This window comes from Apodemus sylvaticus, chromosome 11 (genome assembly GCF_947179515.1).
Source record: "Apodemus sylvaticus chromosome 11, mApoSyl1.1, whole genome shotgun sequence".
Classification (NCBI taxonomy): domain Eukaryota; kingdom Metazoa; phylum Chordata; class Mammalia; order Rodentia; family Muridae; genus Apodemus; species Apodemus sylvaticus.
Genome location: NC_067482.1, coordinates 91,445,657 through 91,473,123, shown reverse-complemented (window position 1 = coordinate 91,473,123; position 27,467 = coordinate 91,445,657). Strand labels below are relative to the sequence as shown.

General features: G+C 39.9%; 1 protein-coding gene across 2 annotated transcripts; it reads right to left on the bottom strand.

Annotated features, from left to right (window-relative positions):
• Positions 1-24,331, bottom strand: Vstm2a (V-set and transmembrane domain containing 2A). Of its 2 annotated transcripts, none has more exons than XM_052199301.1 (5): positions 24,253-24,331; positions 22,335-22,501; positions 20,957-21,007; positions 19,119-19,455; positions 1-125 (listed from the first exon to the last, which is right to left on the bottom strand). In XM_052199301.1, the coding sequence occupies exons 1-5, from the start codon at positions 24,329-24,331 to the stop codon at positions 1-3; spliced, it is 759 nt and encodes a 252-aa protein (XP_052055261.1). The 2 variants fall into 2 exon arrangements, with proteins under 2 accessions (XP_052055261.1, XP_052055262.1); XM_052199302.1 differs by lacking the exon at positions 1-125 and adding an exon at positions 171-247.
• Between the last annotated feature and the right edge of the window lie 3,136 nt (positions 24,332-27,467).

Sequence of the window (27,467 nt, the reverse complement as noted above, 5' to 3'; positions counted from 1 at the left end):
TTATGCTTCCGGAAGCTGATGCTCCTTGTGTAGATAACTAGAGTACAGGGGTGCAGAATGGTGCTTGGAGTTTAGGGTCAACTTTGCTGTCCGCTCCGAAGATTTTACAGGCGATTTGCTCTTTGCTTTAAGAAGAGAAAGTGATATTGGAAAAAAGTCAGCACTTTAGATTAAAGCAAAGCACCCTTCACAAAGCCACAAACAAGAAGCAGGACAGAAAGTCCATGGCTTGTAGCTATCCTCGCACCTGCGGAAGAAGTTATAAGATATTCGCTCATCTTGATGATTTCCAATGCTCCTTATTAGGCTGTTTTAAACATACACATATATATATTTAATTAGCTCGCCAGCTTGGCTCTGGTGCTCATGAATGTCTTGGCATGCACTGCAAACAACAACACATACAAAACATTTCAGTCCCAAGAAGCTGGTGGTTCTGTTTTCAAACAATGCCATCCCGCGGCTGGGAACTCTGAGAATGAACGAATCCGAACATTTTTTTTCCCTTAAGAAATTGTGTGAGAATCATTTCTGATGGTCATTTGGTTATTCCTACCCTTGTCCCTGAGAGCACCTCTCTATTTCACTAGTGTGTTAGTGTGAAAGTGCAGGAGAAATCCAAAGCTTAAGAGCACCGTGCTGATCCACGCGGATGACTGCTGTGGAGGATACAGCGTCTTGGGGACAACTTTCAGAGTATGACCTTTCTCATCTTTATTCCTCAAGTCTAGGGAAGAGCTGGCAATGTCAGTAATGAACAAGCTCTGAAACTAGTTGGGTACGATACGATAGCGAGGGGATTAAATTGTGTTATCACAATCCTTCCTTTATTATTCAGTCAACTTCTAGCATTAATGACATAAGTAACGATTAGGGTAAGGAGGGACAAAAACATGCTTCCTTCTTTGTTTAGTTAAAGAATCGTTATAAGGAATTGGAAAAGGGTGAGAATTCAAATGTTTCGTCATTTCAGTGAAAGCATGTCGGTTCTTTCATTGTAATGATAGAAAATGATTTGTTGAAAGAATTGCCGCTGAGTAAATGTGTAAGGGTTTGGAATGGGCCTTTGAAAGAGCCACCGTTCTGAGGTTTTGCCAGGCTTCTTTCTCTAATGCTGACGCTGATTTGCTTGTCTAGGCGGTGGCCTGTGTATGGTACCCGGTAGGAATCTCGATTCACCAACCTAAGGACTGGAGGCTCTTTAAGTGCTCTGTACTCAACTTGTGTGAAAAAGTTCAGAGACCCAAAAGTTACCCTCATTTCCCATGTGTCTCTAAGTACAGAAATCATGCAAGAAAAACATGTATTCTAATCCTCTAACTGCTTGCAACTAAGTGTGTATTCATGTTAGATTTTGAAGAAAGATATCTGACAGAAAGAAAACGACAATTTGTAAACAGTTCTCTAAATAGCTGATTGCAGTTGATTGGACACAAGTATATATGTGACCAAGAGAAATTTTTAAAAGAATGAAAGTAGCACATCTTGACCAAAGGATTCACTCTGGGAATTATTTTGTGAAATAGCATTTTCCTTCCCAGTGTTAGGTGTTGAGTTCTAACTGAAATTGCTGTTTTCAGATGCTCCTTTCTTAGGAAACTAAGACTCTGCTCTTCCCACAACATGCCTGGCCCGTCATCCCTCTAACACATTAATAAAAGAACAGCTGCTTCATTTACACTCAGCATTTTCTGTCATATGTCTAGCATGTGCAAGTTAAAGCATAATTTACACGAATGTTTTAATGGAAAATAAATAAGCCAGTTGTACATGGTTGAAAATATCTGAAGGCCACTGGAAATTTGAATTGTTTTCTGATGCAAAATCCACCATTGGAACACAGAACTTTCTTTTTTCCCAGGTTGGAATCTTTCATCCACTCTAGGTTCCTAGCATATTAGATGAATTTAATTCCTCTGCACAATCCGAAGACTTTGTTTTATGTGGTAAATTCTACATCCTGTTTCATCAATCATGGAGGGGTATTCACTTCTTTTTGTGTCTTGTGTGGAGATGAACTCTGAGGCTCTAAACTGCTGCAATGTTTCTTATATGTTTGTAACAAGTTACCAACATCGCTGTTTTCATTAATATTCATACTGTTTTCAGAACACAATATTGTCAGCCAACATACTCTTGTTTATTACATAGAAATATTAAAATATTGTTTTTGTTTGGTTGTTTATTGTTTTTGTTTGATTTTGTTAAGAGAAAATCAGTAACCCCTCAGGTACACTTCTCAACTTCCCATACAAAAGCACTTCATTTCTGCCGGGCAATAAGCTGAGCTGCAACCAGAAACCCCGAGTTCCAAGTTCTACTGTTCACTTCTGAGATGTTAGGTGAGATATTTACTTATTATGTGTCTTCTAAAATTACGCTAACCACACACTATTACAGATTTTTTACTTCTTTGGCATTTTTACATTATTAAGCCAGATCTGCCTTAGAAATGATTCGCCTCCTTTGTTTCATTCAGTGTTCTTTCCTCTATTCCCAGGTTGACCATGTCATCTACTACACACCCGAAATTATTATACATTTAAGCAATCATTGTCCTCAGGTGACCTGTTGTACACTGTATCTTTTTTTCTCCACAAGACTGGACATTTTCTCCTCTGAACTTTGCAAGCATTTTGATTCTGCTTCTCCTGCCTCGTCACATAGTTAACATTGTTTGCAATTAATTTTCTTTGTATATTTTCTCACTGACCATACCAGTGATCCATTAAAAGCAACAAAACAAATTCATATATATATCCTTTTGATGTTTTAAACTTTCATATCTAATATAAAATACCCTGTGAAGAGGAGAGATGTTATTATGAAACTGTTGGAAGAAAATGTGCAGGTAGTACATCTGGGCTAAGACAGGCCAGATCTGACAAAGAGCTTTGTTCCAATTTCAGAAGTTATGCCCATCAGAATGTAGCTAGCCAATAATGGCACCTGCCCCACTCTTCACCATCCTTAATCATGTCCTTAATCATCTAGGGCACGTTTGGGTGTTATCCCCATGTCTGTGCAAGCTGGTGGCAGTATTTTCTCTATTGTAAGTAGAAAAGAGGTGTCCAACACATCTTTAAAGTCTGTGAAATTCAGAAGTCTAGCTCCTATTTCTTTGAGGCCTCATGGTTTTTGCATTATCTCCAAAGATGCAGACAAGCATGCAATCCTCTGGAATATGAGAAATAGGCCTTACCAAGGAGCAATGAAGAAAAGTCTTAGCAATTCCTTCATCATCACCATCACCATCATCATCACCATCACCATCATCGTTATTGTTATATAATAGAATAGTTCACTTGTTTATTTTCAATAAATTAAAAAATGACTCAAGCTCAACAGTCAAGACTTGGAAACTTCCTCAACTGAGCCAGGAATGGTATGTTTTACACAGCCTTCTGATATCAAATGTTCCAACAGCTATGCTCTGTTCCAGGTCATCAACAGAGATCACATTCTAAAAAGCCTCATACTCCGTCTTCTCCTTATTTGCTGAGTCTGTGCCAAGCAGTGAAATTGGTTATTTCCTCTTACCCTGTGCCACTCTTATGTGCCAGATGGAAGAATTTGGCTTCCCATACCATACTTTCCATTAGCATTCATTTGAACTGCACAAGCTATGATTACGATCTACAAAAACAGGTGAGATGCATGGGGAAGCTAGCATGTATCAAAACAGTACGCATTCATAGACAGAGTCTTATTCCTCAGAGCAATACCAGATGCCTAATGCACAGATTAAGAACACAACCCTCAGTGACAGAAGGTCATTCCATCTGAGATACACAGAAAACAGAGTCTGGTAAAAGCACATCCAAGAAGCCTGCATAGACTCAGCTAAGAGCCCTGACAAGCTCCTGACTGAACTCTGGGGCAGTGACAGTCCGTCAAGAGCCTCATCTCTGTTTGGGCATCATTTGAACAGTATGCTTGAGAAATAAATCTATATCACAGACTTTTTTTTTTTGCTATGACTTGACACATGCTGGATATGGATGCATCCCCATGTCCAGGTGAAGTTTCGCTGGGCTTTATCATGGTGCAGACAGGGCATGACACTTCCAGAGGACCCTGCTATACCACTCCTGTGCATATACCCGGAGGAGTCCCTGGCATGTAATAAGGACACATGCTCCACTATGTTCATAGCAGCCTTATTTATAATTGCCAGAAGCTGGGAAGAGCCCAGATGTCCCTCAATGGAGGAATGGATACAGAAAATGTGGTACATTTACACATTGGAATACTATTAAAAACAATGAATTCATGAAATTCTTAGGCAAATGTTTGGAACTGGAAAATATCATCCTAAGTGAGGTAACTCATTCACAAAAGAACACACATGGAATGCAGTCACTGATAAGTAGATATTAGCCCAGAAGCTCTGAATATCCAAGACACAACTCACATATCAAATGATTCCCAAGAAGAAGGAAAGAGAGGTGCCTGGTCTTGGAAAGGCTTGATGCAGTATTGTAGGGCATTACCAGGACAGAGAAGTGGGAGAGGGTTGCTTGGGGAACAGAGGAGGAAAGAGGGCTTATGGGGAGGGTCGAACCAGGAAAGGGAAAATCATTTGGAATATAAACAAAGAATATAGAAAATAATAAAAAAAATATCTTGGTGCAGGCAGCACATGGCATGGTGTCTTGAACTTTTCACCTCATAATCTTTTAGAGCTTAAAGTTTCTTCAAAGTCTCTTAAGTGTTTGAGTGAGATGGGGGTTCACCATTATTTGGACATGACTTGGCTAAGAATTTCTTTTTCCAAGGTTTTGACTCAAGACAAAAATATACAGGTTAGGTGCTGAATAGACCATTATTTATTAGCTATGGGGATGGAAGGAATAACAGCCTCATGGCTTGAAAGAGGTATCACCAGGAGCAAGTATCAAATGACCAAGTGGGAAGTGAAAAGAAGTATTTCAAACTTTACCTCATGCTGCCTGAGAACCTCCTCATCGTCTTTTCCCTGACCACCTAGTATCATAAACAGGAACAAGAAAAACAAAAGGAGAAGGATATCCTCTGCCTGTGTGGCTCCACTAGTCTGAATATAGAATATTTGTTTTGCAAGAATTAATATCAGAGATATTCATCATATGACCAGAATTCCTTCAAGATAAATGCAGCAATAGTCTGATATTTTGTTGTTTGAGAAGAAGTCTGTGTTTCTGTTTGTGCAGCCCTGAGAAGAGCGGTACCTCTGACATACTTTCCTTTATTACAGATGCCAGCTTGAAGAAGTGAAAATGACTGTGGGAGAAAAAATTGAGCTAACTTTTGAAGACAATTTTATTCCCGCTAGCTTGTCACTACTAAGGGGAAAGATCAAATATTATTATGATTTTATCCTAGAATATTTTCAAGAATTATAGCTTTTTATTCAAAATCCTAAGGGTCCAGTGACAATTTCTTTGAGAAATTTAGCTTTCATGAATAAGTGAGCATCATTTTGACTTAATACTTAAATTACTGACCAAGGTGTGTCCTGGCATTCTGGCAGCTTAAGATTATTTTCTTGCCTTCCTTTGGTTGGCAAATCACAGCCTCTTCTAATTAAAAGACCTTTCTACTGAGGATCAAAGAGAAAGTTTAATTGTCCCTAGATTCCAGGTCTAAATGACAAGATGAAGCAGTGCATTGTGGGCCAATTGAGAGACCTCGGCTCAATATATGAGGTGGAAAGTGATAGAGGAATATGCTGTGTCAACCTACAGTCTTTACACACACATGTATGTTCATGTGCACATGGCACACACACAGGGAACAAAATGAATACATATATAAACACAAAAGATGTACTATGATCTTAGTTGGAAGGAAGCAACATTCCTCTTACAGATCTAATCTTCCTTAGACTGCAGATACCTAAACTTTAAAGTCACTGATTTTAGCCAAAGAGAAAGACTAGAACATTCTGTTGTGATTGGGGCATTATCCAAATGCCTTGTCATTTAGACCTAAGTTTTCTCTGTCTCCAGTTCTAATGTGTTAGGATTATAAGAGGCATTCATGCTCTGCCTGACACTTATGTGGATACTGAGGACTCAAATAACAGCCTTCATGCAGGGAAGCACTTCTCTTCACTCAGTCAATTCTCTAGCCCTGAATTCTGGTCCTTATATTTGCATGGAAGTATTCACTTACTGAGTCAACTTCAGCCTGCTATCATAGGGCATCTTATCTAAACACATGTTCATAGTGATGTTCCCATCCCAGTAAGCCTGATCATTTTGATCTTGTAACTATGACATGATGATTATGACAGGAAAGCTAATATTTCTTGGGCACTTTAACCTCTGATTATGATCCTGTGAACTAGCCATAGACCTTTTTTAAAAAGAGGGTTTATTCAATTTGTTCAGATTTACGTATCTGGTAGTCAGTGTCATCAAGTTCCAAATCTACATTATGCTAACTTTAGACCAGTTAATGTACCCCATACTTTCATCTAGTAATTCTTCATACCTCTCAAATCTAACATTTGTCAATTTTAATTGCTAAAAATGAAGGGAATATGAGTGGCTTTGATAAAATCAAAACAAGAAGACTAACACTTGGTAGATAAATAAAAGGTTCTGAAGAAGGAAGTTTGAATATCATGCTTTAATAACAATTCTAATGCCTAAGAACTACATATAATTAATCGTAAATATTCTGAGATATGAGTAAATGCTGCTAGTGTTCTTAAAACTAGTTACTCGCAGAATTTTTGCTTTCTGCATGTATGCATTTATTATTACCTAGCAAACTGTTCTATAAAGTGAAGGAAGATATCATTTCAGACTCTGAATATTGAAATTCCACGCATGTAGTTTTCCTACACTGATACTATTGAAGAGCTCTAAATTTAACTGTGGGGTTATGTAATTGGGGAATAAAAAGACAATGGCATTGGCGTGTGATGACAGGAGCTTCACACATGGTCCACCTACCTAAGAGCAGCATGAAGACCAACTCTGAGTTAGGAAGCCAATACAAAGTGGACCACAGCTAGAATTGTTGAATGCTAAGTGTAGCAGTCAGAGGAATGTGTTGTAATGATACCTGTATTGATGAAGTAGAAGTCAATGCAAATATTTAGGTAATTACTAACTGGCGAAATAAAGAACTTCTTACTCACTTCCTGTATTTGTTCAGACCTCAATCCTTAAGGCCACCAAGGGAAATTTCTTATCAAAGAAGGAAAATATCTCATGTTCAAAAAAAGACAGTGGAAGAATTCAGAATGAAAGAGTAAAAGGAAAGTGAGCAGCAATTGTCAAGACAGAACTTCAAATTTCACAAATCTTCCTAAATAAACTGAAATGATGTCACCATGATTTGGAAAATAATTTCACAGGACTTACAATTTAGCTTTTGCTGTTCGGCACACTTTTGTTTTTGATGTGGCAATTATTAGAGCACCGAATGCCAACAAGACAAAGAAACCATCAGTGCCATGGTCTTAACAACACAGTTCTTCAACATAAAGCAAAGGGGTAAGATTCTGTGTGTGCTTTTATTAGCTTAGTGATATGTTTTTTTACTGTCCCCTCTATTTTTATGATTCTTGCTGTCTTAAAATTTTCTGAATTTAGATGCTTTTTTAGAAGATATTTATATAACAGAGATTATCTTCTTGGCTATCAGCATTAAATAATTAGAGATTCTAAAGTGAATACTATATTTTTTTTTAAAAAAATGTTTCCTTATCAAGACATGCAAATAACATATGTAGTAGAGGATGGCCTTATCTGGCATCAGTGGGAGGGGAGGCCCTTGGTCCTGTGGAGGCTCAATGGCCCAGCTTAGGGTGATTCGAGATCAGTGAGGCAGGAGTGGGCAAGCCAGTGGAGGAGCACCCTCATAGAGGCAAAGGGGAGAGGGAAGAGAGGGGATGGGGGGGGGCTTGTGACAGGGAAACCAAGAAGGGGGATAACATTTGAAATGTAAATGAATAAAATGATTAATATAAAAAGACATGCAAATCAAAGAATCAACAAAACTTAGTACCAGAGAATGTTCCTCTAACATATACAACTTGTCAGTAAGTATCACTTGAAATACCAGTATGATTTTTATCATCAAGCCTGTAATGAAGAATGGTCCAAGTGCTATTTTACAGTTTTCTCTGGTCATTATTATATAAGTGGCCTGATGCCATTTTCTTAAATAATAGTGAACTTATATAAAAATGTGTGGATCTTTTTTAACAATGACGTATCCTGTTTGTTTTCACTCAGATAAATTAAAACATAAATCTTCAAATCCTAAACACATTCTTTTTACCCTAATTATATTAGCTAAATGTTGTAAGGCACTAAAATAACATTAAAAGCACCAAAATGCAATTCAAAGCTCTAAATGTTCTATAATATTTTAGATGGTTTGAAATAGAGTTTTCAAATTCTGTAAATGTTTTTTCTTTTTACTATATTTAGTAGTTGTAATTCTATTGATTGCTCCTTGAATGCAGCGTCTTTCCACATTAAGGCTAAAATGGGAAAGTTGTCTTTAAACCACATGGGCTTGTTTGATCAGAAAAATTTATAAATTTTACAATTGGCTACAAAATATGCCTTTGCATATTTGTTCATAAAACATCTAAATGATACAAGAAATGAACTGATGTTACCATAGGTTCTGTCACAACTTTATCTACACCTTTACACCTCAAACTTTGAGAGTATCTGACTGAATTATTTAATGTTCACTAAAATGTTTATGGCTTTGAAGATGAAACTGCTTCATTTCATTTCACCTTCTGTCTTTATCTTCCTAATGGTTCCATAATTGTCTGCTTAATGAAACCAAGACTTGGAAATTCTGGCTTCACTGTTTGCTTTGGGTCAAACAGAGACTTTGAAATAGTCAGATGAAATACTAATGCCTCTTGTTTACAAATCCTTCTGTGCATGCATTCATTTGACATTCCCAGTGCTGACACATCACCCATCTTCTTAATATTTCTTGGAATTGTGAGGTTGAACCACTTCATTGAGAGACCAAAAGAGTGTATATTTTATTTATGGTTATTATGCATGGGTGCATGACAAATTCATCAGGCTCAAATCTTTCTGCTGAGAAACAATGATTTGATAGACAAATTTTCTATTCAATGTCCAGAAAGTATGGTCTTGCATATGTGTATGTGGATATAATATTTCTAATTTTATATCCTACATGAAATTCTCCGTATAATACTTCCATAATAGTTCTTCACTATAAACATGTAGGGGTATGTAACATGCATCTATTTTAATTTTTGTCACGAGCTCCATGTCACCTAGCTGTATTATTTTACTTCTGTTATGGCACTGTCATGAGATGCCTACTTTTATTTTTCTACCAGGCACAGTTTAATCATTAAATTGTTTTTAGTTAATTATAGCAAAGTAGTAAGTTATTGTACCGACAGTATAAATACGAACATCAAATGTTAACATCTTGACTTTTTAACGTACATTTTCTTGTATCATTTTATTAGTTTTTTATAAACATAGTGATGCTTTGTAAAACATGGTATGATACAGTAGGATGAGATGCTGAAGTGGACCCACGCTGAGGCACTCCCCGTTCCCCAAGGCAGCAGCCACGAGATAGCTCTAGTATGAAATGAAGTTTATTAGATAAAAAGAGGGGACAGAGAAGAGAGAGGAAAGAGGGAGGATGGGAGGGAGAGAAGAGAAAAAAAGAAGAGGCTGACCAGGAACACATGGGGAGAGAAGGGGTGGAGGGAGAGGCAGAGAGGCCAGAGGTGAAGGTTAGAGAGAGAGAGTGAGAGAGGCCAAACCTTTCATAGCAAGCCAAGCTCCTTCCTACCTGGCTGTTGCTAGGTAACTGTTGGGTGGAACCTAGACGAAATACTAACACATAGATCAGATTGATTTAACATTTCACATATGATTTGGTTTCATTTAAGTATTTTGTACCCTCTAGCTGAATTATATGCTGAATATTCCTATTATCATTAAATATTCCATAAAGTGTAATTTTTGAAGCTTCATAATATTTAATGTATACTTTAATACATTCATCAGTTGACTTCTCTGGTTTTAGTCACTGTGAATTTTATAAGAAAACCTGTCATGAGTATGAGTGGTCAGGAGTTGGCATCTGATTCACCACTGATTTAGAACGTACTTCCCACAAGTACAATTTAGAGAATACAAATCTAAAGACCCACATTTGACCTTCCTTGTCAAATCAAGTTGTCTTTGGGAAGAGTTGTTCTGTCCCAGTACAGCCTGGTAGGACACCGAATTCACTGGGACCTTGATAATCTCAAGACCATAGGCAGCATTTACTACAATCATGCCTGCCAAATTTTAGAAAAATTACTTAGGATTTTAACTTCATTGAACATATGGATAACTACAAAGATTCTGACAACTGCAGTACTGAGTCTGGCCATCTAAATCCATAGTGTTTAGTCAGCTTTAAATTGTCTCAGTAAGTTGTTCCATTCACATTTATGTAACCTGTCATTATTTATTATCTTTTCCAAAAATGACTCCTTTATATCTTTTCCTTTTGAATATAATTGGAGATTCTCTGTTATGTCTTGATATTTTCCTCCCTGGTCATTGTACTTAGGTACAGGATTGAATTGTGTTTGCTCATTAGGTTAGTTTTTGTTCTTAGCACATGATTTCCCCTGCTTTGTAGCTCACATGATCACAGCATATTTTACTTTTGGCACGCTAACCTCGTTTCCTAAGAGTTATACAAAAACATAGCTTTCTACATTGTTTCAAGTTTCCATTAAATTTAATTAAAGATTTAAATTCCTTATAGTAAAATATCATTTTCACCTGCTAACTATTTCAGAGCCTCAGATTTCTGATTTGACCTTTCTATTTTTGATTTTATTTTCATTTGGAAAAAGATTCTAAATTGTGGCAAAATGTTTCTTTTTTGCTTCTTTTAATTTCTCTTCTATTTTTGTACTTAATTAGTTTATTTCACACGATTTCAGAATTTTCCAATCTTTGTTCCCTCTACTCACATTTGTGTTTCTTTAATTTCTTCTTTTTTATTTAATTTACTTTTTATTCTTTAATCTTTTTTTATAGTTCAGTCTTTATCCCCTCCAGGTCAACCCTCTGACTGTTCCCCATCCTATACCTTCCCCTACTCCCTGTCTCCAAGAGGATGTTCCCACAACATACTCTACCCCACCAGACCTCCCCAGTCCCTGCGGTCGGTCTCAAGTCTCTAGAGGGCTAAAAGATGGCCATTTGATACAGGATTTTGGGAAACAGGAAGAAGGTGGGGAATATTGAATTTACCTAAGTTCTAGGTTTGGTTGTTAGATGTTTACAATTCACAAATGACCTGGGGCATGAGCATTGTCAAACCAGTTTTTATGATAAAAGCACTTCTAAAGTTCAGAGTTATTCTGAGGGAAGTTGACCCACAATAACAGACTGGTAGACAATGAACTGAGGAATCAGCCTGTGTTCACCTGGAATTACAAACTAGACCTTCATCATCTTTCATTACTGGCTTTACCTTTTTCTCTTTTCCTACTTAATCTTTTCTTTATTGTTAAGTGTTTTGAAAATATTTTCATTTTTATATATTTTAGTTGTTTCTCTAATCATTTAATTTTTTTTCAAAGACTTTTTTGAAGGCTTGAATCTAATTTAGATGACAGAAGGTCTGTATTTGTACAGTTTTCGAGGCCTTGCTGATTATTCAGCCCGATTTCTTAAAATTCTCTGAAATTTTATTGCATTTTACATTAAGGATCTAATTACAAGTGTGAGCAAAATAGCTGCTGACCAATAAGATGTGGCTCTATAGCTGAAAACCTAACACTTACTGATGGCGCTGTGACAGAAAGAGGAAGAAAGTTTCGAAATTACAAGAGACAAACCTAGAAGACTTTAACTTATCACATCTCTCGTCACAGAGCTACACATGCTTGATCATGGCTCCATTTTCTTTACTGTGGTACTCTATTCCTCTGCTGGAATCAGAGCCAGGGCAAGGAGTCCAGGCCCCTGGGCTTCTCAGCCAAGACATACACTAGGTGTAGATTATTGGCCCCAAAGGGAAATATCTGCCTCACCCAACAGGTGGAGCTAGCCAGTTACAGCCTTCCTTCTAATCTACAGTTTTCTCTTTCTCTGTCTCAGTTATCTAAGGTCAACTGCTTTCCAAAGTTGTATCTGTCTTATGTGTCTGAAGAGATAGCACAGTGGTTAAAACCATTGGTTTCCCTTTCAGGGTTTGATTTGCAACACCCACACAGCAGCTCACAAGCATCTGAAACTCCAATTCTAGGGAATTCAATACCTCTGTATGGCCTCTGCAAACACTGTATTCATGTGTTACATAGACATATGTGGAGTCAAAATATCCACATGTACAACATAAAAATAAATGAAAAATACTAAAAATATTTGTCTTGATTCTATCTAAAGAGAACACATAGTCTTGGCTTTTTAAATAGTTCTTCTAACTTTGTGATTATTTTTGCTAATCTTTTCCTATGCCTTATTTATAGTTTAAACTGGGTCATCAGCATATACACCAAAGCAAAGAACAGTATCTGTAGGGTTTGTGGTATCTAAAATTTCATGGGTCCTGAAATGCATCCCCTGTAGATGAGGATGAACAAGTGTACTCTCATCGCTTTGTGCTGGCAATAACATGCAAGCCTGTTCAGAGAGCTGTGGTAACTAGTTACCATTTAGAGTTAAGATGCTACTGAGTGCCAAGCCCTTAAGACGTAATTCTCAGAAGTCTGAGGATTGTGCTTTAGTTTGCTGTCAGGGAATGGAGAAGTTGAACCACAGAGCTACACATACTTGATTATGGATCGATTTTCTTTTCTGCGGTATTCTGTTCCTCTGCTGGCCTCAGAGGCAGGGCAAGGAGTCCAGCCCTTGGGGCTTCTCAGCTGAGACGTGCATTAGGTGTAGATTATCTTCCTCTCCATGACAGCAGCATTTCTTGGATAAGGAATGCTGCCTTTCATTTCTCTTTCAAGAGCTGTGCTCTTTTGACCCATAGGGTAAAATATGTCTGGTAGCTTTCTAAACCTTTTGTCATCCACCCAGTAAGATGCTCATTTAACAGCAGCAGCTTCTATTACAAGACCTATCACAAGACACACCATTTGAGAGCCAGTTTAGGGTACTGACAGATTCTGCTTTGTGTAGCAGGTGGCTTAACAACCACAAGTGAACCTTCACTGTGAGCTATCTACTCAGGAAGAAGATAGCTAGCTTCAGTTAGCAAGATTTGCTAATGGTTTCTGGAAGTTAACCTGTCTGGAGTCCTGATCTACATAGTTCCTAGTTTAGCAGCTCTGATACATTCTTTGGTCTGTGGTATCCAAATCATTGCCTCTCATCTGGCTTTCTCCTTATTCACTGACTATCCATTTACACAGCTGCCTTTTAGTTGATTGAATGACAATGACCAAATTAACTTATCCTAAATGTCGACATTAACATCTGAGTTGTGTGATGGTTCTGTTACCTCAGTGTGGAACAGCACTTTCTTCTATATCACATTACTTTTCTTGAAAGACCTTCAATTCCTCAGCCCACTTTTCCAATTACTCTGAAATTCTGATTTAAGGACTTTTATACCTAGCCACTCTTGGAGAGCTGCCATGTTTGTCAGCAGCCGAGGAGCTCCGGCGCGCCCTGGGCTTCTGGCAGCTTTTGCAGCAGCTGACTCTCTGCTCTAAGGATAATATGATGGTAGAAAAACAAAAATTATGTCTCAGAGTTCAGAGAACCAGCATTCCCACTGAGTGACGAGAGGCTCCACGTGTGGCACCAATACTAAAGGCATCCTTACCCACTGCCAGCCTTCTCCACTCCTGCTGTTCATCCCGGGAGTGAGGAAAAAGCTTTGCAAGTCCCTCTTAATACTAGAAAAATACAGTAGGCACAGAGAAGTATTTTGAGATGCTGGCCACCTCTTATTCTTTTCTTGTTCCAAATGACTTTTGAAAACTAGTTATTCCCATAGTTTACAAACATACTGATGTCCCATTTTTGTCTTTAGAAGCTCTAACCAAGTGCTGGACGGGGTGTTAGCATAGAAAAGTGACGCACAGTCTCCTGTGGACTCTTGCTGAGTGAGTGTGCATGATTCAAAATCACTGTCAGTAGTTTACATCATTTGGAAGATTGTGGCATAAATATTCACTTCTTCTAGGCATGTGGAGTGCTCTTAAATTCTTGCAATATCTACTGTCTGTTACTAAGGAAGTGTTAGTGTACCACGTCAGGCCGGAACTTGAGGTTTGCAGAGGGAAAAGAGGCATTTTTCACAACACAAGGTACAACACTGGCTTCAGAGCAGCTATGACCAAACTGATGAAGGAGATCTCACTGAAGAAACACGGGATTTTATTTCCTGATTAGGGAGCATTGCTCATAGGAGATGGACTTGGGGCTGAGGTTAGATCCTGGCTGGGAATGAGGGGTGTTCAAGATGGCTTCTTCATGGTCATTGGCCCCCAAGTGGTAAGGGTGCCTCTGAGTTCTTGTAAGGCCTACAATTGGAATCACATAACTTTCCCAACATTTATTAGTTATATGGTCCCAAGCCAACTAAAACTCAAGATGAAGGAAAACAGACTGTATTTCTTAGTAGTGGAACACCAACAAATGAGCTTCTCTCTTATATTTGTCACAAGGCTATGAGTACCCACAGTTCAGAGATGTTTAAAGGGACAATTATGAACTGGTAGTCTGGATCTCCTGAAGGAAATTAGAATTGTGAATAAAAACATTTTATAAGGAAATTATCAGTCAAAACTACAGGACAAGGTCGAGAAGTTATGAATGACAAAAGAATAGCATCATAGAAGAAACTGATGTTAAGGAGAAAATGAATCAGAGAGAGGCAAAGAACAGGGAACCAGCCTTGACATGCAACAGAGGTCAGAATCTCAGAAGTGGGCGATAAGAAACCAGTGTTGCCTAGATGCTGGAAAGGATAAGTTTTAAGAGAACGTGCAGTGCAGTAGACATCAGGGACTTGATGGAGGCATCAGCAGTACTCTTAGGAAGTGAGCAGTACCCCGAGGTGCTGAGGTCAGCTAGGGAAACACTCGCAGAGATCTGGCTCTGCCCAGTGAGAATAGAGTCAGGAAATGGCTTCCTTTGGGCTTTATTTGTCTATTTGTCAGGTGGGCTGGAATGATCAGTAAACGAGAAGGAAAGAGAAGAAAAGAGGCAAGCAGACTAGGTCAGTGTAGGAGAAATTTAGACCTTGAAGGATTGTGGATGGGGAATGGATGAGGCAGGAAACAAAGACAAAGACAGGTTAGTTTGGCCATTCGGGGATATGGGGAGGGTGGTCAGGAGCTAGAGGAAATCTCCAACTTTCTGGAAAGTTAACTACACTATTCCACCCTGACAGTTCACATCGTGCTCTCACCACTTTCCTCTCAGAGAAAACTTCCTTTATTGTCTCTGGTGGAAAGATGGAAACTGCACTCCTGTAATTGAGCCCCTTCTCCTAAGGAGCCTTTATTGAATCATCCAGGGAGGAGGACATTTCTTCCTCCTCAAAACATCATTAGAACATTTCTTTAACTTCCATTTCCATGCCCTGATTGTGTCTTGCATTAAATCTGATGGCAAATTTTTCTCTCTCTAAGTTTTGTGTACCATAAAAATAAAACATAACAGAACAAAAATATGATGGAAAACCTGAGTTTGATATGAACAAATTCTGTTCCAGGTACACAGAACTGGAGAGAGCTTTAAAGAACTGAAGATTAAAAAAATAAAGTCTAAGAAAGTTTTGTCTATCATTTTGCGTTATCTATTTTTTTTATTATTTCAGTTTTAGTTTGGTTATAAAATAAAAATAAAATTTAAATAATTTTAAAAGTTAAAAATGTATAGCCATTTGTCATTTATGAAAGATTTTATAAAGAGAAAGAAAATAATTACAAGAAAGAAAGGACAGCATATAATCACTAGCTTTGATGAAATTATTGGGGGAAAAACCTAGGACTAGTTGCACTATTAACTCTGGTGGAATACGTAAAGTCACAGGCTATGTAGTAGGTCACAAGGTAGCTTTTCCCTCTTCCTTTTCATCTTAGTTTTGCTTTAAAGTTAAATTAACTTTTTAAACAATTTGAAGATTTTATCTAGAGCTATTATCAGCTGTTTCCTTCGTAAAGATGCAGGAATGACTTGGCAGGAAAATTGTATGAATTTAGAGTTAAACATATGAATCTAAAGAGTCCAGCCAAAGAGTGTAATAAAAACAAAGAGCTAATAAACTAGTTTATTGTTGGCACAAGTTATTATGATAGTGCTAGAGAAAAATAATCTCCAACCTGTGGGTCATGACCCCTCCAGTAGCTGAACTACCTTTGCACAGAGGTCACATTTCAGATATCCTGCATATTAGATGTTTACATTCCAATAAACGAGTGTAGCAAAATTTAGTTCTGAAGTAGTGCCAAAATAATTTATGGTTGGGTGTCATTGCAACATGAGGGTCTGTATTAAAGGACTGCAGCATTAGGAGGGCTGAGAACCACTGCTGTAGATGGCATAAGCCTCCCTGCATTTGTTGATAAACTAGCAAAGTCCAGCATAGACCTTTGCCACTCACAGAAAGATTTTCATTTTTATGTCTTCACCATAAAAACTGCACACTATATACAATCTATGGATGTCCCTCTTTTTAAAAAAAGGTAAACTAAACAAATCCTGCAGAGGGAGTAAGTGTACCTTTGATTTTTGTGTTCCTGTGTTCGTCATGCCTTCCAGACATGGAAGGGAAATGAGTAACTAAATGAAGTACTGCAATAAGGTGCACTTGAATCTATTGCAAAAGTTGCAAAGCAAAATTATTAATGGGACAGGAGTGTCACATATTAAATGTATATGTAATGTATACATATCTGTCTCAATTACTGTATTGTACGAGGCAATCTTACACACATGAATCTTAGACAACACAGTAGAGTGGCTGGAAACCCTTGGCTTCTGAATGAGACAGACGATTAGAGGCTCTGGATAAACATGCAGGGGAGATTGTCCCATATTTCCTGGTAGAAGAAGGAACACTGAATGTTATGAGGAATTTTAGGTTCATCTTTGCTACAGCCAGGCAGGGAGTGGCACAGAGATTTTACTGGATAGAGGTTTCCAGGAGAGAACACCCTTCTCTCCTTTAACCTTTAGGAGAAACGGTTTTGCATTAAGGGAAGATGCGAAATGAGCAGTAATTTTACTTGAAAATTGTTTGAAGATATTCCGTTCATAATTTAGTTCCAATCGTAGCTCCAAGAGAGAGCAAAATAAAGCAGATATTTTTAGAGTACATTATTTTATATCACAAAGTGGATAGGATATTTTAGAAAGAGAAGGCTTCATTCTTTTTAGACTCGCACATGAACTAATTGCTCAACTTGACTTTATCACACAGATTTATGGCGTCTAGCTTGGAATATTCTATATATGCTAATAACTTCTCTTTAGAGTTTAGAGTTCTCACTAATTTTATTGTAAATTGACTGTCAAGGGCTGCTGTAATTCTACAGGTAGAGTTTAGCCTCTTGGGGTTTTAATATAAAAAAAGATGAAAAGATCACAACTTCATCATTGGAAAATAATTGTTGAAAATCATAATTGAGATATAGGGATTTGTGTCTTCTCACAATGAAACCATGATTACCTCTACAGGCTTTGTTTTTGAATTTGGGAAACAAAAGAGATCACAAGAAAAATTAAACAAAGCCAGAAAAACTGGTTTCCAGAAAGGCTCAGCCATCATCCAGCAGATGGCTATGTAATTGTGATTAAAACATAACAGGGGTCTCATCAGCATCTAAAGCAATGAAAAGGCACAGGACCCCATCTGAGCTCCCTGATGGATCTACATCACATCTATTCAAACAGAAAGAGAAGATGAATGTCGGCATACATAATTTTATTAGTTTTTATTGATTGATTGATTTTTTCTATGATGCTGGAGAGTGAATCCAGAGCTTTACACAAATTAATAAAGTGCTGTAAAACTGAGCTATACCCCAGACCTGGCATATGTATTTCTTAAACATATTAACAACCTAGGATTTAGAGGTGTGCATTGGCTATTGCTAATGACCTTCAGCAAGGCCTGGGCCTGTGTTTCTCTAGCTCCCTATACTGGGAGCAGCCTCGGTCACCCTGCACTTCTGTAAACCCTTAGGGAATGTCAAGCTTTTGGTGGATATTATCATTTTGGACTTCACTTTCTGAAAAATTGCAAGTGGAAAAAAAAAAGAAGCATTAAATCATCACAACAAGTGATTGCATGTTTATCCGGCATACGCTCGAGCAGGTTGCCCCCCTTATCCTACATTAGGCAAAGCGTTTGAGAAAATAGGACAGCCAGGGGTCTTGCACAAGGCTGCTCAATCCAACCAGCCTTCATCCCACATCAGGTTAGAAGTAGAGTGAGTTTCCATTGGTGGAAAGATTGCATAAGTTAATGCCATTCAGAATTACTTTAACCTGCACAGCTGACTCCAGAGATGTGTGACTAAGCTTCCAAATTGGTATCCAAGGCACATTCATAGGAGCTGCCTTATCTCTGCAGGGCTTCCTTGGCCCCCCGCCTCACTTCCTGCCATTATCACCATCAATTTCATCTCAGGCAGCTGAAGTTTCTCCTTCAAAATCAAAAGCCCTTGGAGAATAGCTCTGCTTAAAGCCAGAGGTCACTAAATATATGGATGATTATGGTGAGTCTTTTTCATTTCCATTTTGATTAAGTGAAAGCCTCTTAATTTGGGTCATTATTGATACATAAATCTGTAGAGAAAATGAACATGCATCTATAATGTAGCCAGCATTCCATGATTTATTGTTCTTGCAGTGTGTAAATACAGAAAGAAGGAAAGAATAACAGGGTGCAGCTCTCAGATCCCTGGATATGAACCAGTGCCAGGGATTAATGAAGCAAACTCATCCTGAACGTCCAGCCTCCTGTTCTCAATGGCCCAGCTCTCCTTATTTCAATCGAACTCAGTGTCCTACTTGAAAAGCCATCTAATATTAATCTTTCTACGCGACTGAACTGAGCTTTGGGTGTCAGGTTTGTGAGTGATAAAATGAAAGGCTCAAAATGCGTTTCCATACCTGATTGTGGACTTTGCTTGGGGATTTTGGCTACCGCTTGAGGGCTGGAGGTGGAGTGCGTTCGTTGGTTGGCAGAGCTGTGGATGCTGCTGGGAACCACCGACGATGCGTTCTTTCGAGGCTTCGTGTCTTGTAGCCACATAGGCGAGGCTTCAAAGGCCTGCATCCTCCGAGCGTGGCTGTTGGCATTGACTTTCAGGTAGGCCTGGGCCTTGTGTTCCTGAAGCTCCCCGTAGTTAGCGTCGGTCACCCGGCACTCGTATAAGCCTTCATCCTTTTTCCGCACTTTGGATATCTGAAGCTTGTGGGAGATATCATTGCCTTGGACTTTCACTGTCTGAAAAATTGCAGGTGGAAAACGAAGTTTCACATCAAAGGGTTTTATCCCCACTCTAGCTTTACTAATGTTGGGAAACTTCAGGGTCTTACTAGATTCACAGCAGAAACCTGACGGTCATATTTATCCTGTTCTGTGAGCTAGCCCATTCACAGACTTAAGCTCAGTTTCAGCAGTGCCAGAGTGGCTCTCCTGTCCTCATTTCCCAGACTCTCATAGCACGGGATGGGTCTCTACCTGGCTGGCTCAGCTGGATGAATCACTAAGGAGCCCATCTTTGCATAGAGTTTTCTTCTGTAGGGCTGTATGACAACCCCACCAAATATGGGGCAAGAAGTAAGGGGAGAGTTGGTTATAATAGTTTAAAAGAGAGTGCACTTTATGAAGACACTACGTATAGACTTAGTAATATTTTTTTTAATTGTCTACTAGCAGAGAGTAACAGGGCTGAGGCTACCGAATAAAGTTCAGTCCTATGCTCTAGTCATTATATAAACTTATGATGTTGTTAATTGAACACTGATTTTATTTTCAAAACTGAAGACAACCCCATTTACTCCAATAATTTTATCCATATTAATAATAAGATCATATGTCTAATGTATACTATTAAATATATACTATATGTATTTCATATATATATATGTACACACACACACACACACACACACACACACATATATATATATATATATATATATATATATATATATATATATATATATATATCAGAGCAGTTAAATTGGACATATATTATATGTCAACCCATGATTGAGAGAGACTCAAAGATTACGTATGTCAGGTTTAAGGATTTGATTGATTTTTTTTTTATAAACATAGAAATAAAGGATGATGAAGAAGGATATTTTAGCCATGGATATTGAAATTATTACAAATAATCTGCATCTTTATATTATCAGCAGGCCAGTCTGGGTTAACAATAGGTGATTATCTATATTTACTTTGGTTTTATATATTTGTGATTTGTTTGAAGACTATATTTAGAAAAACATTGCATGAATTATAAATGATATCCAAATTGAGTTACACTGTTTCATTATATTTCAAAGTCCTAGTGGATGGTTTCGTTTTTGTTTTCTAGAGATTTTTATCTTATATTGAGAGTAGGGACTTCTATTATTTTGAATTATTAAAGCTATTAATGTTAAAGCATTACAGACCTTCACTGTTACCTTTAGGAGAGTGTGAAAAAGAGTAATAAAAATCAGTTCAATAATTCTATTAGCTAACAAAATAATATTCTAGCTAATTTGTAATTATTTACATGCTTACAACATGCAATTTTATTTATGGACTCTAAATTCGGCTCATTTTTTAGAGATTTAGTGAGGTATAAGGAGAGAACTGCCTCCCATTCTGAATTTGTAAAACTACCTCTTCAAGCTCAATGAATTAAACGGTTTCTACTAAGGCCCATATTGGGCCTGTTTGGCAGTTTACTAAGGATGTGCCCCCTGTCGCTGGTCCCTGTGACACTCACACTAATCTTGGTCCCGTCGTTGTCCGGGTCTCTGTCGGGTAAGAGCTCCACCTGTAGGACAAGGGTGCAAATGCTCAACCTCGCCCGAGTTCTTCAGCCCCAAGCGCCGCGATACCGCAGCGCCCCAACAGCTAGTAGAGATCCTGCCTTCCATTCTTGAATTGCTTCAGACAAAGCAATTTAAGAGATGGAAGAACGAACCCAGGTCCCAACCGCACTCAGTCCCGAGGCCAGGCTAGCGACTGGACTGCCTTCGTTGTCCCTCCCTGGAACAATCCCCGAATTTCCTTGTCCCCGCGCCAGATCCCAAGCAATCCCCGGAGTCTCCAAGTCTTTCCTGGCCACCACTGTGAGAGACCTCGGCTCTCCCCACGAATCCCTAATGTCTCCGTGGTCCCCTCTGTCCTAGTGACACCCTGGAGTTCCTGTTGTCCCCAAGCATTCCAATGGTCGCCGCGGTTTCCGTGGTCCCCAAGCGTAACCGAGGTCCCTGCGGCTTCCTCTATCCTAGAGACACTCTGGAGAGTCCCTGTGGTCACCCCGCAGCCCTGCATGCTGCGCTCCCCTTGCTGGCCCGTGCTAACGTCGCAGCGCTGCCGGGTCTTGTCTCTCGCAGTTCAGTTGGCCTGGCCTGCGGTTCCGAGAACCCAGGCGAGGAAAGGAGTGGGGATAGAAGTTTTCCGGACGAATTTCTATCTCTCTACCCTCGCCGCTAACCAGTCTCCAGCTCTCTTCTACAGACTTTCTAATCCCCAATCAAGGTCTCAGGTCCGAGTCCCTTTAGCTTCGTGGACCTTCCAGTCCCTGCTCTTACCATGACTCTTCTAGATTCTCTTTAGGTTTTCCTTCCTCCTCTTTTCTCATTCTCCCTTCTCCTTTACTCATCTCCTGCTCTACAGATTTCCTCTCCAGTCCAGGGCCTCTCCCTGATTTTCTGATGCCCACCCCATCTCTTCCCCCACCCTCCAACCTCTTTCTCCTCCCCCACCCCAATCCCTCCTTCCTTCCCTCCCTCCTGCCCGCCTCTTTCCCTCTGAGAGGAGAGAAGGAACATCCCTTGATGTTGGGAAAACAAAAGGCTGGTGGAGAGAATGGGAGGGTGTCCTGAGCTGTATCAGAGATACAGAGAACAGAGATGCCTGTTTAGACAGCTCCGTAAGAGCTGGTTACTAAGAGCTGGTTAATTCCATTCTAAATTGAGAAAAACTCCTCCAGCTACTGCAACTTCCTATTGTGTTTTTCACTTACTGTCACTAGGACAAATTCAGCCTTGCCCACTCTCACAGAGTGAGACACATGGGCAGTACCTTGAGCCCTGGCTTCTGGTTAGATCTGAAAGTGACAGAAGGGGGCTATGTGTGCTTTGAGCTATGGCTACCTGCGAGCCTGCAGCCTCAGTCCCTTGCTCCAGGTCCTCTGGTCCCCGAAGGAACCACCACTGGATCTCCAGGTACACCGAAGCAGAGCCGCTTTGGAAAGCGCAGGACATCTCCACATTTTGCCCTTCGGTCGCAGTCACGTTTCGCGGAAACTCGGTAAATTTTGCTGCAAGACAGAAATGCATCGTTTTGGTGTATCTACACCAGCTTTGCCAATGTCTCTTTCCTGGAGAACTCGACACAAGTTTTTGTTTGTTTGGCCTTTCTTTTTCGTGGGCTTCGAAATAAGAAAATAAAAACAGCCATAACAAGCCCTTCCGATATCCCTGTGGCGCTCCCATCCCCATGCTCTCTGCCTCTGCATGCCTTGGTCTTGGTATCCTGCCTAAACCACTTTGTTGTTGATCAAGTCCAGATAATGGAGAGGTTAATGAGCTTGCCAATAGCTCTCTCTGCTAGCCAAGCTGCCCAGAGTTAGATCCAAACATCTTTTGTCAGATTGCAGCATTCCCTAAAACTTACTGAGAGACCCAGGGCGGTGCAGTTTAGACCATCTGTCAAGTTGATCAATGAGGAAGCCTCTAGATTCTTAAGTTTCTCAACACTCTGTGACTAACTGGGATGTTTCCTGTTAGAAGTGGGTCATAAGTGTATGTCAAAATGCCCATTCTTAATCTCTCAAAACAGTGGCTAGCGATTTTGTTCTGGAGCCCACAGCGGTGAAACGAGTTGCCCACTGTCTAAGAGGCATACGTTTCATCTCCACAAGTTAACCTTCACATGTGCTCCCTTCAAGCCATTGTAAATTGCGATATGTCAGGGGCTATAAAAAATCATACATCCGTGTTTAGTTCAGATCCAAGATTATTTGAAAGATACCACAGAGACTCAGTCTAGCCCCTTTGCAGCTAACCTTGACACTGCCAGCTTGTAAGATTAATAGATCTATGTGAAAGTCACAAAAATAAAATCCCCTTGCTCCCAAGAGGGATTCCTTGAACATGGGATTTTTTTTTTCTTGTTAAGAAGACGATTGTTCTTAGCTTATCTAAGGGGCACTTTGCAAAGAGCTGATGGCTGTCTGGAAGGAGCCTTTTATTTGTGGCTGAGAGAAGGGGACAACCACAGGCACACATATGAGAGGAGGGTAACTGAAATGCTGGCAGGAATGATTCCAGCCACTTTCTCATCTTTTCTTAAAGACAGTGAATCTGGGTGAAATCCCAAATTGAGCAATAATTAAAGTGAACATTTTATGCTTCAAGGAAATGGACATTATTCAGAACATAGAGTGTCTGCGAAGGCTTCTCTGCTTACACTGGCTAGTGGACTGGGGCATTTCTGTTTGCAGAAGTGATGCAGCCTTCAGGAGGCAAAAACTGTGATTTGCTCCTGGTGCTGAAGCAACCACTGCAGCCTGCAAAGTCCTGAACAACTGGGCCCAGCAGGCTGCTGCCGCTTATGATGCAATTCATAGCTCTGGTGGGTCCTCTGGTAAACACACGGGGAAGAAGTCACAGGGGCCAGAGAAGGAGACTAAAGCTTTCTACCTCCAGAGAGTACTGGCAGTGAGAAACCCTCTTCCAAAACAACAGCTTTGTATTCCTGAGTGCTTGCCTTGTTCATGCACAGTGAACACACACACACACACACACACACACACACACACACACACCTGTGTATGTGCTCACGGAGGAACTCACCCATTGCTGGGCTGGCATCTACTAGCTTTTCTCTGAAACCTGGCTTGTTTGCAATTAATAAACTTTGGGAGAAAAAGCCCAAATGAACACTATTCATACTACCTAAACCCGCTATTGGCTTGGTTTGAGTCACTCTCCAGCTGTCTGTTCATTCTTCGAGTTGGTTCAGCACACACACGCATCACCACAAACACATTACAAGCAACCGACTTACCTTGAGAAGAAAGCCCTTGTTGTACATATAACACGGAAAAGAACATAAATCCAACAGACGCCAAAAAGATCCCCATCATGCCAAGAGAGTGGGGCACATCCGTGTAGCCCAGAGCCCCCAAACCTAAAAAGACAGGCAGGCAAGCGTGTCGGCGGGCTGCTCTCAGAGCCCGGGGCGCGATACTGCATGCATGCTGCCGCTCGCAGCAAAGAGTGGCTTGGGCACAGGGGATTGGCAAGGGTTAGACTGAGCTGGCTGCGATCCGGAGGCTTCAGGCGCAGACCCGGGCTGCCACACCGTGAAGTGTCTGAGCCGGCGGCTGGCTGCTTCCGCTACCTGGCAGCTCGTCCCACGTCAGTCGCTCGGCTTGCGTGCTCGCCGCCCTCCCCACGCCCAGCGAGCCCGCGGCGAGTGGAGCGGGCGCGGGGCGGTGCGGACTGGGCTCTGGGCTCGCGCGGCGCCCAACTTTGCCTCTAATGGCTGCGATGATGCCTTTAACTCTCTGAGAGCCAGCACTGCGCACCTGCTGGCCGGCCAGGGGTGGGGTGCGAGGCCATCCCAGATCTCTGCTCTCCAGTCCGCCTTTATCCCTGTCAGTTAGCTCCCGTTTAGTTGGATCAGGTGGCTTTGTGCAAAGAGAGGACAGATTTAGGGTCTTGGGTTTTGCTTTGGGGTAGGGGTTAGGGATTTCAGGAGGAAGTTGAGGCATTGTTAAAGACGGTGGAGGAATGGGATGGGTTGGGAGTGACTGCTTTGGGGCGATGGAAATAGCCCACTAAGGGAAAAGGCGCTTAACCAGTTATTAACTGCTCCAGCTAAAATGATCTAGAATGTATTGTGAGCGAGCAGCTTGCAGCCCAGAAGAGGCCATGCATGCAGGCACCAGATCACTGCAGCTGGCGAATGGAAGGCACATAAAGTACAAAAGTCGTGTATTACAGAATGCTCCAGAAGGAAAGGTCCATCATGCTATGAGTATCCTCTTTTTCATTCTTATACCCATTGCCTGCGGTGCCTCCCTCCCACCACAGTATTCCGGGTGGGGGAGGGGTTTTGCAAATCATTGAGGTCCTCTTTACAAGATTTATTTTTGTTTTGTACAGCTTCTTTTGCATAACATTAATTACATAATAGCCTTTAGTATTATATGAATAGACAATATTTTAGCAGTCTCTCTCTCTCTCTCTCTCTCTCTCTCTCTCTCTCTCTCTCTCTCTCTCTCTCTGTCTCTCTTTCTCTCTGTCTCACACACACACACACACACCTCCAGTAAGTTTCAGGACTTGAAACAAGTCTAGTCATTTGCTTTGGAAAGTCTTGAGATGTATACTGTATTTTTAAAATTAAGAATCTTAAAAGAACAAACACACCCAGAAACTCTTATCAGTTCTTGTCCAACGCAACACTGAGTCAATGAGCTTGCATTTTAAAATTTATTTTTCGTCAAAAAGCACAGAATAATTTAATGTATTTTCATTATATTTTTCCATGTAGATAGACATAGTCTTCATTATTAATTGGAAGTATGCATTCGTCTTAACAATGCTACCGGAAATCAATGAAATTTATATATTTCCATCTTTGAAGTTGAGTTTGTGCTTGGCTGGTGGCTTTTCTGTCACAAAAAAATTTAACCCTAACATGGCTGTAGTATTTTAAAGCACTTGTCTCCTATAGTTTAATGCAGCAGGAACTTAAAATATCAAAAAATGAAGGCACATGAACTTCATGTCAAAACTTCAAGGCAAAATGAACTTCATTTTATTTTGTGAAAATATAGTTACTCCCATTACAGACAGGCATGGGGGATATTTTGCATCTATTCATGTTTAAGCTAGGCATATTCTGCATCTTCCTTGCAATCAATGTGGGAAAGGGATTTTGAAGTTTGTCATGTTTAAAAAAAGTATTTCTTCTGTTCTAACATTTGTCTTGGAGAAGCTGTTCAGTGCATAGAAATACAATGCAGGTAAACACTTCACACCAATCTCTATTTCTGCAAAATCAAACAACGTTTGCTCATTGGCAGATCATCTTCTAATTTAAATGTTGTGCCTAACTTGACATGTGGGAGGTGATTACAGGGTTTTAGCTTTCTTTACAGCATTCAGCATAAACACGAGCTTATGTGTCTTGAGAATGGGCTGACTTCAAGATTATCTGCTGTCCAAATAGTTTCCAGTACAGAGAAAGAGCTCCCCCCCCCCAGTCATAAACAAGAAGTCTGTGTGAGTCAGGTTAGCAAGGGAGATGCCAGTAGATGGGGAAACTGAATACTGTGACTGGAAAAGTTCGATGGGTCAAGTTTGAAAGTGGAAAGAAGAAAGAAAAGAGTGATTATTAGACACACCATCAAAATTCATAAACAGGAAGTGATAGTGATAAAGGGAATGAGAGAAAGGGTGAGTGGGGAAGACAAAAGAAAAGAAAAACTGGAAAAACATTTGATTCTTCTAAAAAATGTCTCATAGATAGCTTACTTTCAGTTTTTCCAGTGTAGACCAATGCTTTTTCTTAAATATCCATTCCTACTTCTTAACTAGGATAAACAGTGCTGGCAAAAGCTTCATTCAATGTGACACCTTTACCTTACTGAAGACAAAATATATGTTAAAAATGAGAAGTTTTCTGAAACAGTCCCTGTAGTATGCTGTGACTTCCAAGACTGGTGCTGAAGCGATTGTAAAGGTCAGTTTTCTGCATCAAGGAAACAAACATTTCCTTCCCATTCTTTCTCTCCCAAAAGATGGGTAATGTGTAGTTTTATAGAAATGACTGTAAATTTCTTCTTTTTTAAAAAAGATTTTATTATATATATAATAAAATCATATATATGATATGATGCTCATATCACATGCTATGCTTTTATATATCTATATATGATGAGCATACTGTAGCTGTCTTCAGACACACCAGAAGAGGGCATCGGATCCCATTACAGATGGTTGTGAGCCACCATGTGGTTACTGGGAATTGAACTCAGGACCTCTGGAAGTACAGTCAGTGCTTTTAACAGCTGAGCAGTCCCTCCAGCCCCTATAAACTTCTTAACATCATTTAATATTTGCTTTCTAAAAATGTAAGCATTGTGTTTCCACAGTTCTTTTCTCCCAAACTCCTGCTAGACAGGATTATCTGACCGTCTTCCTCCTCAACATTTTTCAGTCCCATTGAGTCTTTCCATTGTTTCCCATTGGCTTCTAAGTAGGTTGCAG

What these genes read in the sequence shown, in the direction of transcription:
- Vstm2a (XM_052199301.1), bottom strand. Translation starts at nt 24,331, where the DNA reads ATGATGGGGATCTTTTTGGCGTCTGTTGGATTTATGTTCTTTTCCGTG. An exon ending in ACAAGGGCTTTCTTCTCAAG is followed by an intron (nt 22,502 to 24,252) that starts GTAAGTCGGTTG and finishes TCTGTCTTGCAG; the next exon opens with CAAAATTTACCGAGTTTCCG. An exon ending in ACGACGGGACCAAGATTAGT is followed by an intron (nt 19,456 to 20,956) that starts GTGAGTGTCACA and finishes GCAATTTTTCAG; the next exon opens with ACAGTGAAAGTCCAAGGCAA.